Consider the following 17,908-nt stretch of genomic DNA (forward strand, 5'->3'; position numbering starts at 1 on the left):
CCGTTAGCAAGATAAGCTGTATGTTCTTCAGCTAGATCCACTTTGGTCAACACAAAGATGGTCCTTCTGCCTTGTGGATCCATCTGGCTCACCAAGTCAGTTACAATACTGCGTTCAGCATCTACTGAACCATCTTGGATACAAAGGATAATGAATGGTACTGGTCGATCTTCCTGGTGCTATCAGTACTGTAACACCAGGAATGGCTGCCGACACCAAGGATATAATTTTTAGCATAAGCAAGGCTTCCATGCAGAACCCTAATGCCATTACCCTTTGTATCCAAGATGGTTCAGTAGATGCTGAACGGCGTATTGTAACTGACTTGGTGAGCCAGATGGACCCGTCACACCCCCTCTCCTCCTCCCACCAACCACCCCCCCCCACCCCCCCAGATGATCTGGGTCAGAGAGCCACTCTCTGCCGCTCTCCCGCCAGGGTGGGATTGTGGTCGGTACAGACTCAATGGGCCGAAAGGCCTCCTTCTGCACTATAGGGATTCTATGATTCTAAAATTTGGAACAAAGCTGATTTTGCATCTTTTTGTCACTTTGTAGTTTACCTGAGTCTCCAAAACCAGATTTGACTGAGGTGAAGATTCCGAAACAGCCTCTTTCCAGAACCCTTTCAACCAGTCCAGATCTTGAGGAGATGAATGGTGAGTACAGGCACTCTGAGGCAGAGAGTGAAAACTACACTGAGTTTGAGAACCCACGTTCAAATTGCAAAGACATTGATCGACCTGCAGACTCTGTGCTCCTTGCTCAGAACTACCAAGAAGAACATTCCACACAACCTCCTCCAATAAAAGTTGACTACAAGTCTTCAGAGAGTGCAAGCTCTCATCCTCAGAATAAAATCCCATTGTCTTCCATTCCTATAACCTGTTCCCCAGCTAGCAACTCTTTCTTTTCACCAAAATTGGACGAGGGACAATGTGACACAGTTCACAGAGAAGTTTGCAATCTCTATGCGGAATTGACAGAGGATGGAAATGACAAAAACATTGGAAGAGCGACAAGATATTCTGAAAGTATCTGCAATCCAGTTTTAAATTCTGCAAGTAGATGCACCATCTCAGATTCTCCGAAAGTGCATCTTCCTTCTGAATCTGAAAGTCATATTGGTTGCAACCAGAAGGATGCCAGTGCTGGGTCCCCTTTAACCTCTTCTGTTGAGGTCCAAACTTTGTCCTCACAACAACATAGCTATCCGCTGCATGGTGACACTCTGCTGTCTCAAAGTGCCTTGGGAAGAGACTCGCCGAGCTCTTCATTATCGGCAGAGTATAGCGAAGAGGGCATGGTAAGTGAACACACTGTGGCGCTGAAGGATGGAAACCTGGATGAATCCAAAGACCATGGAAATTTGGTGAAGCTAAATCTTTATGTTCATACAGTCAAAAAGCTGGTACTGTTTCTCCTGGCTGAAGATGGATTCAGAGCCAATCACAGCGCCATTGAAGATGTTGTAAGTAATGTTGACTGCTGCCTGGTGGTCTGATAAACAATGAGGCTAGTCCATGAATGATGCTAGATAGAGTGGGATGGTAGCACAGTAGGGAAGCACGTTGGTACAGTGGTTAGCACTGCTGCCTCACAGCGCCAGGGACCCAGGTTCAATCCCGGCCACGGATGACTGTCTGTGTGAAGTTTGCACATTCTCCCCATGTCCGCATTTGTTTCCTCCGGGTGCTCCGGTTCCTCCCACACTCCAAAGACGTGCAGGTTAGGCAGATTGGCTATGTTAAATTGCCCCTTAGTGTCAGGTAGATTAGCATGGTATGTACTTTGGGTTACGGGGATAGGGCTTGAGTGGGATTGTAGTTGGTGAAGGCTCGATGGATCGAATGGCCTCCTTCTGAACTGTAGGATTCTATGATCAGAACTTGAGTATTGCTGAAAAAACAGACTTGATATCGAAGCTTTTTGTTTTGTGCTCATCAAGATAGAATTTGCAAGAATACCAATTGTAAAGGGGGCAACAATTTATACTTATGTTAATATAAATTTATTCAAGTAATATTTGACCTGATGAGTGCAAGACAAAAAATATTTGACGACATTTTCAGCACTGATGGCCACGATTCTCCCAGAAATGTTGAATTGGTGGGAGAACTGTTCTAAATCCCAACTGTTCTGTCAGTTCAGCTTCTCGCGTGAATCTCCGCATTCTGTGCACTGCAGGGGTCCCAGTCGGGAATCTCATCAAAAACCCAGGGGGGCGTGGCCTATTCGCACTAGAGTTTGACAGTTCTGGAACTCTGCGCATGCGCAGTGGCCCCGATCTGTCAGACTCCTTGATTGCTGGCCAGCCTGGGACCTCCGCAGTGCTGCCCCTCCAGCCCCCCCCCCCCCCCCCCCCCACCCCTCCCACGGCCCGATCGCGACCCCCACAGCTCCGCCCCTGAGCGCCCTGATGTTCAGGCCACACCCCCCCCAGCAGTGCGATCCCCTCACCCCCTCCTCACCCTGGCAGACCACCCCACCCCCATCCCCCCCTTGGAGGCAGGCCACCAGACCCCCCAATCGCTGCGCTCTCTCCATCCCAGACCGATTGTGTCTACAAGTGGCAGCAGGACCCCCACCCCCACCGATGGCCCCGTCCCCTTGGCACTGCCCGATGCCCGGTGGGCAATGCCGGGAGCACAGGCTGGCACTGCCAGGATGCCCCTGCCCGGGGGGTACTACCCCCTGCCGCCCGACCCCCTAGGGGGGGCTCCGATTGCCCTCCCTTCATTCCAGCGGGGTCTCCCGCTAGTTCCCCGAATGTGGGGAGCTGGTCTGAGCCCCGCTGGAATGAAGTACTCCTGGTGGGGTGGGAGATTCAATCGGGACCTGGTTTCCAGCGTGGTCTGACCGGCGACTGTTCGCCGGCTCTGGGAGATGAGCATGCGTTCCCGGCACACGCGCAAATCCCTTTCCAAGGCCGCTGACGCGTGTCTCCCACCGCAACCCGACATTGTGGGTCGCAATGGGAGATTTGTGGCCGATATTAGAATGGAACAATAACAGAATGTGGCTGCAAAAACATTAGATATAGACAAGAGAAGAAGTAGCACCTTCCAGTAAAACCCTGTAAATAGTTTATTTCACAAATTGTCCCTGGATTGGTCCCTGGTGTGAGAGCTGCCAAAAATGTAGCCTAGCGTTGAGGTTTTTGTTATCTCCCTAATGAAGGGCCCGTTATCGATACCAATAGCTCTTCACATTGTGGCTTTCTGCTGAATTGACACGCACATGAGTGCGATTCCAGCAGACCTCTGATTCTCCGGCCATTCGTGCCCTGCCGCTGCCACCAGTGAGGAGAGTGAATTTGGCGCTCAGCCAAATCTTCGTCCGCTGCAGCGGGACTGGAAGATCCCAGTGGCGTGAACAGTCAGAGAATCCCGGCCACAGTGTCCATTCTTCAAGACTGAGCTGAGGGAGCCTCCCGTGAACTCACTAAATTTTGATTTGATTTAATTTATTATTGTCACATGTATTGTATACAATGAAAAGTATTTTTTCTTTCATGCTATAGACGAAGCATACCATACATGGGGGAGAAGGAAAGGAGAGGGTGCAGAATATAGTGTTACAGTCATAGCCAGGGTGTAGAGAAACATCAACTTAATGTAGGATAGGTCCATTCAAAAGTCTGGCAGCAGGGAGGAAGCTGTTCTTGAATCGGTTGGGATGGCTACAGCAGAAATGGTTTGATTGCGATAAGGAAACTTGACTGATTTTACTCAGAGCAATGAGATCAAATCATAGAATCCTACAGTGCAGAAGGAGGCCATTCGGCCCATTGAGTCTGCACCGACCACAATCCCACCCAGGTCCTATCCCCATAACCCCATACATTTATTCTAGCTAGTCCCCCTGACACTAAGGGACAATTTAGCATGGCCAATCAACCTAACTCGCACATCTTTGGACAAAAGCTTCAAAGTTTATTTATTAATGTCAAATGTAGGCTTACATTAACGCTTCAATGAAGTTACTGTGAAAATCCCCTGGTCGCCACACTCCAGTGCCTGTTCAGGTACATTGAGGGAGAATTTAGCATGGCCAATGCACCTAACCTGCACGTCTTTCAGACTGTGGGAGGAAACCCACGCAGAAACGGGGAGAACATGCAGACTCCACACAGACGGCGACCCAAGCCGGGAATCGAATCTAAGTACCTGGTGCTGTGAGGCAGCAGTGCTAACCCACTGTGCCACCATAATGTTTTGCCCATGCTGCCATCCTAACAGATGCAATAACTCAACTGAGCACCTATTGTGTGGTTCAGCACCAAGGTATTACATTTTACCCACCCTACTATTAGACATTATTTTTTCATAGAGATACTTGAGGCTGAGATATTATCCTGGAATTTTGACAAAGGAATGTGTTAATTAATGTTCACTGTGATATCCACCAACATGTGACATCAAAAAATAATGAAATGTTGCACTACAAATCTCAGCTCCATATAACTTGGCTTGGAAACATCTCAATTATATTTTTTGCTTCCCAAATAAGACACTAATGTGTTTACTGTTTTTTTTAGGAAACTGGTATCGGCTGCTATGCACTATTTTCAGTACAGTGCTTATCACATTTATTTTAAATTGCTATTCACATAATTTTAATGCACTTCTCAGCGGTGCATTGCTAATGTCACTACATGTGACTTCTTCAACAGCACCTTCCAAACCCCGCGACCTCTACCATCTAGAAGGACAAAGGCAGCAGACACTTGGGAACGCCACCACTCACGGGTTCCCCTCCAAGCCACACACCACCCTGACCTGGACATATATTGCCGTTCCTTCACTGTCTCTGATTTTAAACCCTGGACTCCCTCCCGAACAACACTGTGGGCAATAAATGCTGGCCTACCCAGCGACGCCCACATCCCGTGAAAGAATAAAAGAAAATCCAGAGACTGAGGCTAGTGCTCTGGGGACATGGGTTCAAATCCCCACCACGGCAGCTGATGGAATTTGAATCGAGTTACTTAATCTGGAATTGAAAGCTAGTCTCAGTGATGGTGACCATGAAACTATCACGGACTGATATAAAAACCCACCTAGTTTACTTACGTCCTTTTAAGGAAGGAAATCTGCCAGCCTCAATCATAGAATCCCTGCAGTATAGCAAGAGGCCATTCAGCCCATCGGGCCTGCACCGACAACAATCCCACCCACGCCCTATCCCCGTAACCCCAATTATTTACCCTAACAATCCCCCCTTGACATTAAGGGGCAATTTAGCATGGCCAATTCACCTAACCTGCACACCTTTGAATTATGGGAGGAAACCGGAGCACCCGGAGGAAACCCACGCAGACCCAGTCTGGCCTACATGTGACTACAGACCCACAGCAATGTGGTTGCCTCTTAACTAACTTGTGAAATCAGCACAAGCCACCTCAGTTCAAGGGCAGTAAGGGACGGGCAATGCTGACCTTGCCAGGAACGCCCAGGTCCCTAGAAAGAAAAAGAAAAATATCCATTTAATATGAAAATGTTAAGCAGAGCACTTTAAAATAGAAGCATTGAGAGATGAGCCAAATGGCTGCTTCTGCAGTGTAGGGGTTTTATGATTCTATGAAGTACAATGCTTATACAGATACTTTGAATTTTGCCAATGTTCGGATGTGCCATGTATCAGACTCACTGTTCACTGCAATGACACACCACTTGGCAATTATCTCTCAATGTCATTTGATCAAATGAATCCAACCATTTCCGTTTCTTCCACAGTATCACAGCACCCTGGCTTCTTTAAATGGCTTAGAAGTTCACCTGAGTGAGAATTTACTCAACAGGAATTTCTATAACATAATTGGCTACAACTTTGCACATTATGACCGCATTCAGCATATACTCACAGGTCAGTATGTATGTGTGTGTGTGTGTCTGTGTGTACATGTCTGTGTGTGTACGTGTCTGTGCTATCATAGAATCCTACAGTGCAGAAGGAGGCCATTCGGCCCAATGCGCACCGACCATAATCCCACCCAAGCATTATCCCCATAACCCCCATGCATTTACCCCTAGCTAGTCCCCTTGACACTAGGGTCAATTTAGCGTGGCCAATCCACCTGACCTGCACATCTCTGGACGGTGGGAGGAAACCAGAGCACCCGGAGGAAGCCCACGCAGACACGGGGAGAACGTGCAGACTCCGCACACACAGTGACCCAAGCCGGGAATTGAACCCGGGTCCCTGGCGCTGTGAGGCAGAAGTGGTAACCACTGTGCCACCGTGTTACAAAGAGCAACACAGCACAGGAACAGGCCCTACGGCCCTCCAAGCCCGCGCCGCTCCCTGGTCCAAACAAGACCATTCTTCTGTATATGTGTTCAGCATATATACTCACAGGTCAGTCTTTGTGTGTGTCGTGTGCATTCTATGTGTGTGTATTTCTCTCTATCCCTCCTTTTTCTGGAGGATGTCACTTGTTTTGTGTCAGTATGTAATTTGACTGTGTTGGGGTTATTGGAGAAGGTTATCCAGCAGGGCTCACTGGATTGTGATCAGGATTAGCCAGAAGACAGAGAATTATTTTTGTCCCTCCTTATTCCAGGGCACTGGACCCAATTGTTGCAGAGTTAATTAGTAATCTCTGACTGAGATAGTGGGTCAAATTCCAGCATAAGGACATTTAAGGGGCTTTTAGATAAGCACATGAATATGCAGGAAATAGAGGGATATGGACCAAAGTTTTAAGTTTATTTATTAGTGTCACAAGTAGGCTTATATTAACACTGCAATGAAGTTACTGTGAAAATCTCCTAGTCACCACACTCTGGGGCCTGTTCGGGTACAATGAGGGAGAATTTAGCACGGCCAATGCACCCTAACCAGCCCGTCTTTCGGACTGTGGGAGGAAACTGGAGCAACCGGAGGAAACCCCCACGCAGACACGGGGGAGAACGTGCAGACTCCGCGGAGACAGTGGCCCAAGCCGGGAATCGAACCCAGGTCCCTGGCGCTGTGAGGCACTAGTGCTAATGACCATAGGATTAGTTTAATTTAGCGTCATGTACAGCACAACATTGTGGGCCCTGTTCCTGAGCTGTACCATTCTATGTTGTTCATAAACATTTCCATCTGGCCACCAGCGTACTGCCGGGGATTGTTGTGTAGAATCATAAACATACTGCACAGGAGAAGACCATTTGGTTCATTGTGTTAGCTGTTTTGAAGAACAATCCACTCGGCCCAACTTTTTCCCCATTTCACTGCAAATGTTTTCTCCCTCAAGTCAGTCTTTTGAAAAAGAAGCTAACTATTGGGGCGGCACGGTAGCACAGTGGGTTAGCACTGCTGCCTCACAGCTCCAGGGACCTGGGTTCGATTCCCGGCTCGGGTCGCTGTCTGTGTGGAGTTTGCGCTTTCTCCCCGTGTCTGCGTGGGTTTCCTCCGGGTGCTCTGGTTTCCTCCCACAGTCCAAAGATGTGCGGGTTAGGTTGATTGGCCATGCTAAAATTGCCCCTTTGTGTCCTGAGATGTGTAGGTTAGAGGGATTAGCGGGTAAAAATATGTAGGGAAATGGGGGTAGGGCCTGGGGGGGATTGTGGTCGGTGCAGACTCGATGGGCCGAATGGCCTCTTCCTGCACTGTAGGGTTTCAATGATTTCTATTGAGTCTGAATCAGGCGATGGCCCAGTCATTAGACACAAATTTTAAAATTCTGTCCTTATGATAAATGAATAAAATGAACTAACATTCTTCAGTATGTTAGGGACAGTCTAGATGTTGTATAATAAAATCAGATTTAATTCAATTGACAAAAGCCAGTGAAGACACCAGGAGAGAAGAAGATGCTGTCTGGAAGGTGACCAGCAGATGGCCTCAGTGCTCTCCTATCCAGACACTCTCTTTATCAAGTTTCTTTATTAATCCGGACAGTGCAGAAGGAGGCCATTCGGCCAACTCAGTCCGCACCAAGTCTCCGACAGAGCATTTTACCCCCCCTGCTAATCCCCCTAACCTACACATTTTTGAACAGTAAGGGGCAATTTAGCGTGACCAATCCACCTAACCAGCCCATCTTCGGAGTGTGGGAGGAAACCGGAGCACCCGGACGAAACCCACGCAGACACGGGGAGAACGTGCAGACTCCACACAGACAGTGACCCGAGGCCGGAATTGAACCTGGGGTCCCCGGCGCTGTGAGGCAGCAGTTAGGCAGAACATTCTATGATATCCTAAAATACTTCAGGAAGGGACAGATTGGACACGGGAGGGAGGGGTGGGTGAAGAATTACCCCTTACCCTCGAAACTATGACCCCTGGTTCTGGCTCCCTCACTGTTGGGGACATTCTTTCTGAATCCACCCTGCCTAATCCTGTTAGAATTTTATGAGTTTCCATGAGATCCCTTCTCACTCTTCTAAGCTCCAGTGAATATAATTCTAACCGACTGAGTCTCTCTTCGTATGACAGACATGTCATTCCCAGAGATCAGCCTGGTAAACCTTCGCTGCACTTCCTCAGATGAGGACAGCAAAACTGCACACAATACTCCAGGTGTGGTCTGACCAAAAGGTGACCAGAGCAGTAGGTTTTAAGAAAGCTGTTGAAGGTGGGGCGAGATGTTACATGGTGTGTGTCGCTTAGTCATAGAACATAGAACATAGAACAGTGCACCACAGAACAGGCCCTTCGGCCCACGATGTTGTGCCAAGCTTTATCTGAAACCCAGATCAAGCTATTTCCTCCCTATCATCCCGAAGTACTCCATGTGCCTATCCAATAGCTTCTTAAATGTTCCTAAAGTTTCTGACTCCACTATCCCTGCAGGCAGTCCATTCCACACCCCAACCACTCTCTGAGTAAAAAACCTACCTCGGACATTCTTCCTATATCTCCCACCATGAACCCTATAGTTATGCCCCCTAGTCACCGCTCCATTCATGATGTGTGTCATCTAGTGCAGGGTGGCAGAGGTCAGGGTGACCAACCGTCTTGTATCCCGTTGGCTGGAACAGTGGTTAGCACTGCTGTCTCACAGCGCCATGGACTCGAGTTTGATTACCGTCTTGGGTCACTGTCTGTGTGGAATTTGCATGTTCTCCCCGTGTCTGCGTGGGTTTCCTCCGGGTGCTTCGGTTTCCTCCCACAGTCCGAAAGACGTGCTGGTTGGGTACTTTGGCCATGCTAAATTCTCCCTCAGTGTATCTGAACAGGCGCCGGAGTGTGGCGACTAGGGGATTTTCACAGTAACTCCATTGTAAAAGTAAAGTTTATTTGTTAGTCACAAGTAGGCTTACATTAACACTGCAATGAAGTTACTGTGAAAATCCCCTGGTCGCCACACTCCGGCGCCTGTTCGGGTACACTGAGGGAGAATTTAGCCTGGCCAGTTCACCTAACCAGCGCGTCTTTCGGACTATGGGAGGAAACCGGAGGAAACCCACGCAGACACGGGGAGAACGTGCAAACTCCACACAGACAGTTACCCAAGCTGTGTCCCTGGCATTGTGAGGCAGCAGTGCTAACCACTGTGCCACCATGCCGCCCTGTAGGTTTGGCTGCAGCCCAGCCTCTGTATGGCTGGAGGCGGTTGCCAAGGTAGTGTGAGAGGATTTATAAGTGAAAGCAAGGGTTTTGAATATAAACGGCCAGGAAATGGGGAACCAGTGAAGGCCAAAGAGGTCGATGGGTTAACGTGATTTAGTCTAGGGCAGGGTGAGTGGCAGAGTACGGAATGAGTTGGGATTTGGTGGCATGGTGAGGATTGGGATCCAGCAAGGAGAGTTTTAGAGAAGTCTGAAGGTGAGCCGGCCAGATATGTTTCCCCAGCCACCAACAACACCCTGAACAAGCAGCAGGAGCTCATCCTTCGAGGGGAGGAAGTGGCGTTGTGGTATTGTCACTGGGCTAGTAATCCACGGTAATGCCCTGGGGACCTGGGTTCGAATCCCGTACCGGCAGATGGTGAAATTTGAATTCATGAATAAATAGCTGGAATTACAAATCTACTGATGACTTTGAAACCATTGTTAGAATAACTCATCTGCCCTTTAGGGAAGGAAATCTGCCAACCTTGTCTGGTCTGGCCCAGCAGGGTAAATACATGGGGTTAAGGGTTTAGGGCCTGGGTGGGATTGTTGTCAGTGTAGGCTCGATGGGCCAAATGGTCTCTTCCTGCACTGTAAGGATTCTATAATAAACTGTAAGATTGCGTCTGATGTGCTGAGGTAGACCATAGAACATAGAACATTACAGCGCAGAACAGGCCCTTCGGCCCACGATGTTGCACCGACCAAGACATATAATGGTAAAATCTCTCTTTGTGATAGAATAATCGCTACCAAACTATTCTGTTTTTGTTTAAAGCTCAGCTCTCCCCTGATGCACAGAAGGCTCATTTCATCAGAGCAACAGCTTTGATGCACACGGATCTGAACCACAATAGTACCACTCAAGAGATGATTGTCCGGTAGGTTCTGTTCCAATACAGTAAAAGAGTTGGGAAGGTTGGAGGGAATACACTTCTTCGTGTCTCGAGTTTATAACGCCAGTCAGACTGCAGGTGAAACCGGGACTGAGTAACTGCAGCAAGATGTTGTGGGACCTCACAGTGAGGTTAATGGACCGGGTGCAGGGCAAGTAATCCAACAATTTTCGGAGAATTGGAATTTGTGCCATAGACAGTTACATGGGTAAAGGGGCCAAACGAGGGCAATTGGGACTAGCTTAGTGGTTTAAAAAAAAAAGGGCGGCATGGACAAGTTGAGCCGAAGGACCTGTTTCCATGCTGTAAACCTCTATGATTCTATCTTACATTCCGCTGAAATTGAAGGTCTTTGATTGTGAATTGATTAAGGCCAGTGCCATTAATGCAGCTTTTATGATCCCAGCCATTCCTGACCCAATGACTGTGGGGTTGGGGGGGCGGTGGTAGGATAGTTGTGGGGAGGCGGTGGGAGGGTGGTGTTGTACGAATTCGGGTCGATGGTCCCCATCTCCAGCTGGCCCAGTATTATTTAGGTGGATCGGTCATGATAAATTGCCCCTTAATGTTAAGGGGACTAGCTAGGGTAAATGTTATGGGGATAGGGCCTGGGTGGGATTGTGGTTGGTGCAGACTCAATGGGCCAAATGGCCTCCTTCTGCACTTTTAGAATTCTATGATTCTACGATTCGACAACAGCTAGCTGGCAGTATTATTTCCCTGGCTGAGGTTAACCATAGAATCCCTACAGTGCAGAAAGCGGCCATCCTACCCATCAAGCCTACACCGACTCTCCAAAAGAGCATCCCACACCACCCTCTCCACCCGGCACAGGCTTGGAGGGCCGAAGGGCCTGTTTCCTGTGCTGTACTGTTCTTTGTTCTTTGTCTAACCCCACACATAACTAACTCAGGAGAGACCCAGTTTGAAACTGGCATCATTACTACCTGGGTAAAGAGGAGCTGGAGCTGCCCATGTGTTGGACTCATGCTTTGCATTATGTCACAATGCTCAACACTGAAGATTTATGTCTAAAAAGAATTGGAAAATCCACCACAAAAATGTCCACCTTTATATACCTCATGTGTGCTAACCAAGTGGTGGAATTTTCCTGATGCTGAGCTGTGACCAATAGGGAAGAATTACTTGAGAAAGACTCTCCCTGGGACTTAGGATGATTATGGAGTGGATCAGGTCATCCACCCTGTCTCATTATCCAGGGGCTAAGTACAGGTTGGCATGGAAAAACAAAAATGCTGGAAAATCTCAGCAGGTCTGACAGCATCTGAGAAGAGAGAGAATAGAGCCAATGTTTTGAGTCTGGATGACCCTTCTTCAGAGCACTGAAGAGAGCTGGGGGAAGGAAGCTCTGATGAAGGGTCATCCAGACTCGAAACGTTGGCTCTATTCTCTCTCCGCAGATGCTGTAAGACCTGCTGAGATTTTCCAGCATTTTCTGTTTTTATTTCAGATTCCAGCATCCGCAGTATTTTGCTGTCAGCTGACTGGGACGATACCAGTGAGCCAATTCTAAATATTCTTAAGGAGGAAAAAAAATGGAGGTGCATTTATATAGCACCTTTCAAAACCTGAAGTGCCAACTAGCTGTTGTTGAATCATAGAATCCCTACATTCGGCCCATTGAATCTGCACCAACCACAATCCCACCTAGGCCCTATCCCCATAACCCCACGCATTTAACCTAGCCAGTCCCCCTGACACTAAGGGGCAATTTAGCATGGCTAATCCACCGAACCCACACATCTTTGGAGTGTGGGAGGAAACCGGAGCACCCGGAGAAAACCCATGCAGACAACGTGCAAACTCCGCACAGACAGTGACCCAAGCCGGGAATCGAACTCGGGTCCCCGGCGCTGTGAGGCAGCTGTGCTAACCACTGTGCCACCATGCCGCCCCAGCATTGTGAAAAGCTGCCATCTTTGGCACAGCAAGTGATGTTGATTTAAGGGATTAATATTGTCCAGGACACCAGAGAGAACTCTACTGCTCTGATTCAAGACAGTGCATTCCATCCACTGAAGAGGGTAGATAAGGCTTCCGTTTAAATTACTCTCCTAACAGTGCGGCTCACCCCCTGGCGCTGACACTGGGAGACTTGGCCTAGATTTCTCAGACAAAAAAGGGACCAGGAAAATAAAAAGATGAAGTAATTTGCCCTGCCGCGGTTGACAATCCCGCATTAATTGATACCACTTTCTCCAACAGAAACGCCTCCACCGCTGTTTACAGCTGTCATAACCCAGCCCAGGAAACTCACTTCCAAAACCTCGCCACTCCTGCCCGGAACTCCGGTATTCCCAACCCTCGTGACAGTGCATTCGCTCTACCGGGAAGGGCCAAGCAGAAGCTGCTAAAATATGGAGTAAACCTGCTCTGAGTTGCATCGCTCTCCGAGATTTGCCAGCAGTATTACGTGGACAATTGCTAGCACTATTTGTTTTTTAAATGAACCAATGGAGAACGATATAACTTTTTAAAAGTCACATACACTCGAGACACAATCATTAAGACGATGCAATCAGGTACCAGGGGCCGCCTCTTATTCCAGTGTATTTGCTTAAATTGACTAATAATTGAGAGATCCCTGGGGATTTTTAAAAATTTGTTTTGTGGTGGGAATGGGTGGGGGAAGAAGTACAATAAGGAGTCCAACAACACCAGGTTAAAGACCAACAGGTTTATTTGGTAGCAAATGCCACTAGCTTTCGGAGTGCTGCTCCTTCGTCAGTGAGTGGGAGATCTGCTCATAAACAGCAAACAGGGCATATAAAGACACCCGTTGGACTTTAACCTGACTCCTTACTGTGTTTACCCCAGTCCAACGCCGACATCTCCACATCATGGGGGAAGAAGTACAGAGTCACGTCTTTACTTGAATCAAGCTTCCTGACATACTGGTGGCAAAATTTCTTCTTTCGCACGCCACGGGAATCGGAGCAGGCGAGGAGTCGGAGCTTGGGAACGTCCGTTGACCTCGGGTGGGATTTTACGGTTTTGGGATGAGTAAGGCCGTAAAATCCCACCCATAAGAATGCATAAGAATGAATGGATCATCAGAAATCATAGATAAGAACTCGGAGCAGGAGTCGGCAATTCAGTCCCTTGAGCCTACTCCGCCATTTAATACGATCGTGGCTGATCTCATCCCAGGCTGTCTGAGGGAAAATATATCGTGGATTTTGAGAAGCGGAAAGCTCCCAAATAGATTTGGAACAAAGTTTTTAATATTCTCTCCGCATACCTTGGCTTGTCAGTGGCTTTGATTAAATGTGGTACAATTTATAGGCTTGGGCATGAGAATTAAGCGGTGATTGAATTTGTAGAAGTGATCAGTCCTGGAGCATTCCTGAACAACTCCCACCACAATCTGACAACTTGCAGTTATCTAATGTAAGGGTTACCAGAGTCCAAGATCTACACTTTAAACAAATTAAAACACAATTGATATTTTATTTCTAGGAGAGGCGATGTCCTAGTGGTATTATCTCTAGACTATTAATCCAGAAGCTCAGCTAATGTCTGGGGACCTGGGTTCGAATCTCGCCACGGCAGTTGGTGGAATTTGAATTCAATAAAAAAAAATCTGGAATTAGGAATCTACTGATGACCATGCAGCCATTGTCGATTGTCGGAAAAGCCCATCTGGTTCACTAATGTCCTTTAGGGAAGGAAATCTGCTGTATTTACCCAGTCTGACCTACACGTGACTCCAGAGCCACAGCAATGTGGTTGACTCTCAACTGCCCTCTGAACAAGGGCCACTAGGGATGGGCAATAAATGCTGGCCAACCAGCGACGCCCATGTCCCACAAGTGAATTACAAAATAATGAAAGCATTAAGTGAAAAATGTGATTTAAAATCTTCCACCTTACCCTTTTAATGTTGTAAAAATGTCCAAAGGTGCTTCACAGGGGCGTTATCGAGTAAAACGTGATATATTGGGACAAGCAACCAAGTGTTTGTTCAAAAAGGTTGTTTTTAAGGAGCGTCTTAAAGGAGGTTTGAGAAGGGGATGTTGGTGGGGTCAGGATTGGGGGTGGGGGGAGTTGGAATTTCAGAGTTTAAGATCTGCTGTGTGATCCCAATTTTCAACACTCCTATTCATGTAATGATTACAACACTAGTAAAATAATTTCCACACTTTTATTTTCATTTCTCTTCTCTTGTGAAATCCTACAGGTTCTCACGGGCTTCTCGTGCTTAGTCCACGCGTTCACTCATCTTGTTGACTTTTCAGTCCAGTGGGACATCACGACCAATCGAACACTCACTCTTTTATGTACATTTTACAGGGGTGAGAAATCTAACTGATTTTACCACCCCTTCCCCACCAGCTCAGCGAAACGGAGACTAATTCTAACATCACGCTGATGCCTAGGCATCCTATAATGATGTTTTTTATCTGTTAAGTTTTTGCACTTTACACAAACGCTGTCACTGAGATCAGAGATATAAGGAATTTTGACAGTTAGCAAAGGTAGTTGTCTTAACATTTATCGATAATTTAAATTTTGCCATAAACTGAGTAGTAGAATAAATGAAAGAGAGGGAACAGTGTACCCAGCATCTGAAAGCAATGAGGTACGTGTTTATCAGACATAAAATGTTAGGCCAGAATTTCCCAGCCCCTTCCCCCGTGGCTGGTTTTCCGGCGGCAGAGGCCGTTCGCCGTTGCCACCAATGGAATCTTCCAATCTGGACGTGCACAACTCGCCCGTCCCACCGCTGGTGAACCCACGGCGGGAGTCGACTTTGGCAAGACTGGAAGATCCCACCGGCACATAGGGCTGGAAAATCCCGCCCATAATTTACTTTGGGAGAAAATGCAGGGTATCTGAGGACGCATAATTTTGCTGCTGAAGGGGTCTATCGAAGCGCCTTTCACTTTTAGAAACTTTTGTGTAACACTACAGTCTGCACTTTGGTGTCGTACCAACAATTTTGTTTGATGTTTTTATGTCACAATTCCCGAATCTTGGAGCCTCTGATTGAGTTTGGGAGAGCGGGCAACTATGAAATAAAAATATGCTTCACTCACACATCTGGAAGTTGAGAGTTTGCCCAGCGTGATGGGAAGGAGAGAGTTGGCGCATTGTCTCAAATTTCGGTTCCAATGACAAGTTGATAGTAATAGTGAAAAGGTGTTTTCCGCAGGTTGACCAGTGTTATGACTTGAACTATTTATCCTCTGCTAAAATCATTAGAAATGCAAAGTACAGCGAATTGAGTCTTGCACCTGACAAACTAAAGAAAGGTCTCTTAGACTTCATTGCACCTTGTATTCTAGTATTATGCAAAGGGTAATAGATAGATTGATGATACAAATTACTGGGGAGGTCATTGAAGCAGACAGTATAAATGGGCTCAATATATATCTGGAAGCCAGCGGTAATTGCCAGACTTGGTGATAAGACAAGTAGCTGAAGTTGAAATTTATTGTAAAGGTATGAGTTTAATAGGCCTTTTCTTATTCCTAAAGCCTTTGAACTAGATATTCCTAAAGCCTTTGAACTAGATTTTTCTCCCATTACAGCTGGTGGAAAATTAAGCTCATTATGCTTTTGGTTTAGCTTTAGCAAAGATTGTATTAGTTGGTTTTGTGAATTTTAGTGAACCTCTATCCCCTTGGGTACCCTTGGCTATCCTTGGCTATCATTTTACTCCCTCTTTTCTACTGAAGAGCAGCAACATGGCACAGCTGCCCGTTGGCACCGTATTACTACCCGCAGTACTGTGCCAACTGCAGGAGCAACTGTATTCCCTTTGTCACCGAAAGGAATGTCGCCAAAGTCTCAGAAGACCATAGGCTGTTCTTCTCCTTTTTTTGCTGTTCTTCTCCTTTTTTTGAGGGGGAAAGCTGCCTGGTGGTGATTTAACCTGAGGATCACCACACCTCAGGCAAGGTTGAGAAGGCAAGGCCTTCATGAATAACCTCAGCCGGTATATGAATTGAACCCGCGCTTGTTGGTGTCGTTCCACATCACAAACCAGCCATCCAGCCAACTGAGTTAGACTGACCAAAACATGCTCTGACTCACCTGCTCAATCCACTGTATCCCCTCTCATGACTTCAGCCTCATTAACCAAGGGAATGTGATTGAATGGTCTACATCATATGACCCTAACTCCATCAGGGCAGCACGGTGGCACAGTGGTTAGCACTGCTGCCTCTCAGCGATTCCCGGCTTGGGTCACTATCTGTGTGGAGTTTGCACATTCTCCCTGTGTCTGCGTGGGTTTCCCCTGGTTGCTCCAGTTTTCCTCCCACATCCAAAGATGTGCGGGTTAGGTGGATTGGCCATGCTAAATTGCTCCTTAGTGTTAGGGGGACTAGCTAGGGTAAATGCATAGGGTTATGGGGATAGGACCTGGGTGGGATTGTGGTCAGTGCAGACTCGATGGGCCGAATGGTGTCTCTCTGCACTGTAGGATTCTATGATTTACATCTATGATAATTCTAGCTATGGTAGCCATGCAGTCCTGCAGTACTTTGTATAACTTTGGTATTTCTTGATAGCATGACCTTGCATTCAATGCTGCCATTTGACTGATTTATTATTGTTATACTACTCGCAGTTAATGACACTTCTTAACTCTCTACACTGCGTGATACTTTGTAGAATTTTATATGGAAATATGTGGGCTTCAGTAAAATGCCTTCTGGGTTTCAGCTCAGGCTGCCGTGTTCTCTCATCTGTGCAATAAATTGAATATACTCTGCTCGCTGTGTCTTCCTCTGACTGAAGTATTAAACTGAGGGGGAGAGAGTGGGCTTTTCTGCAGAATTAATTGCTAAATGTTTGAGATTACAGTGCATTCTGTACCAACCCCGAGGCTTCCACCAAACTCGTGATTAACATCAACATGTGGGCGGTGGCACAGTGGTTAGCACTGCTGCCTCACAGCGCCAGTTCAATTCCTGGCTTGGGTCATTGTCCGTGCAGAGTCTGCATGTTCTCCCCATGTCTGCATGGGTTTCCTCCGGGTGCTCCAGTTTCCTCCTACATTCCGAAAGACGTGCTGGTTAGGTGTGTTGGCCGTGCTAAATTCTCCCTCAGTATGAACGGGGATAGGGCCTGGGTGGGATTGTGGTTGGTGCAGACTCGATGGGCTGAATGGCCTCCTTTTGCACTGTGGGATTCTATGATTCTGTAACCAAAAGAGAAAATGCTGGAAAATCTCAGCAGGTCTGGCAGCATCTGTAAGGAGAGAAAAGAGCTGACGTTTCGAGTCCAGACGACCCTTTGTCAAAGCGGGATGATTCGATATGAATCTATGAATGATTCTACCCAAACAGGTGCCGGAGTGTGGCAATGAGGAGATTTTCACAGTAACTTCATTGCAGTGTTAATGTAAGCCTACTTGTGACACTAATAAATAAACCTAAAATGTGCCTTCCGCTTGGATTTATATTGTCCCTGCAGTTTGCCAAGACATCTCGGA

The 17,908-nt window shown here is 47.2% G+C and overlaps 1 protein-coding gene across 1 annotated transcript in view; it reads left to right on the forward strand.

Moving 5' to 3' along the window:
* The window catches only part of hps4 (HPS4 biogenesis of lysosomal organelles complex 3 subunit 2), a 52,064-nt gene extending 34,885 nt beyond the window's left edge, over window positions 1-17,179 (forward strand). Inside the window, exons 10-13 of the mRNA XM_078227259.1 lie at window positions 558-1,470; window positions 5,738-5,867; window positions 10,326-10,428; window positions 12,670-17,179. Of these exons, the coding sequence (XP_078083385.1) occupies window positions 558-1,470; window positions 5,738-5,867; window positions 10,326-10,428; window positions 12,670-12,841 (1,318 nt within the window). The 3' untranslated portion in view covers window positions 12,842-17,179. The remainder of the gene's footprint in view (window positions 1-557; window positions 1,471-5,737; window positions 5,868-10,325; window positions 10,429-12,669) is intronic.
* The last annotated feature ends 729 nt before the right edge of the window (window positions 17,180-17,908 follow it).

This window comes from Mustelus asterias, chromosome 13 (genome assembly GCF_964213995.1).
Source record: "Mustelus asterias chromosome 13, sMusAst1.hap1.1, whole genome shotgun sequence".
Classification (NCBI taxonomy): domain Eukaryota; kingdom Metazoa; phylum Chordata; class Chondrichthyes; order Carcharhiniformes; family Triakidae; genus Mustelus; species Mustelus asterias.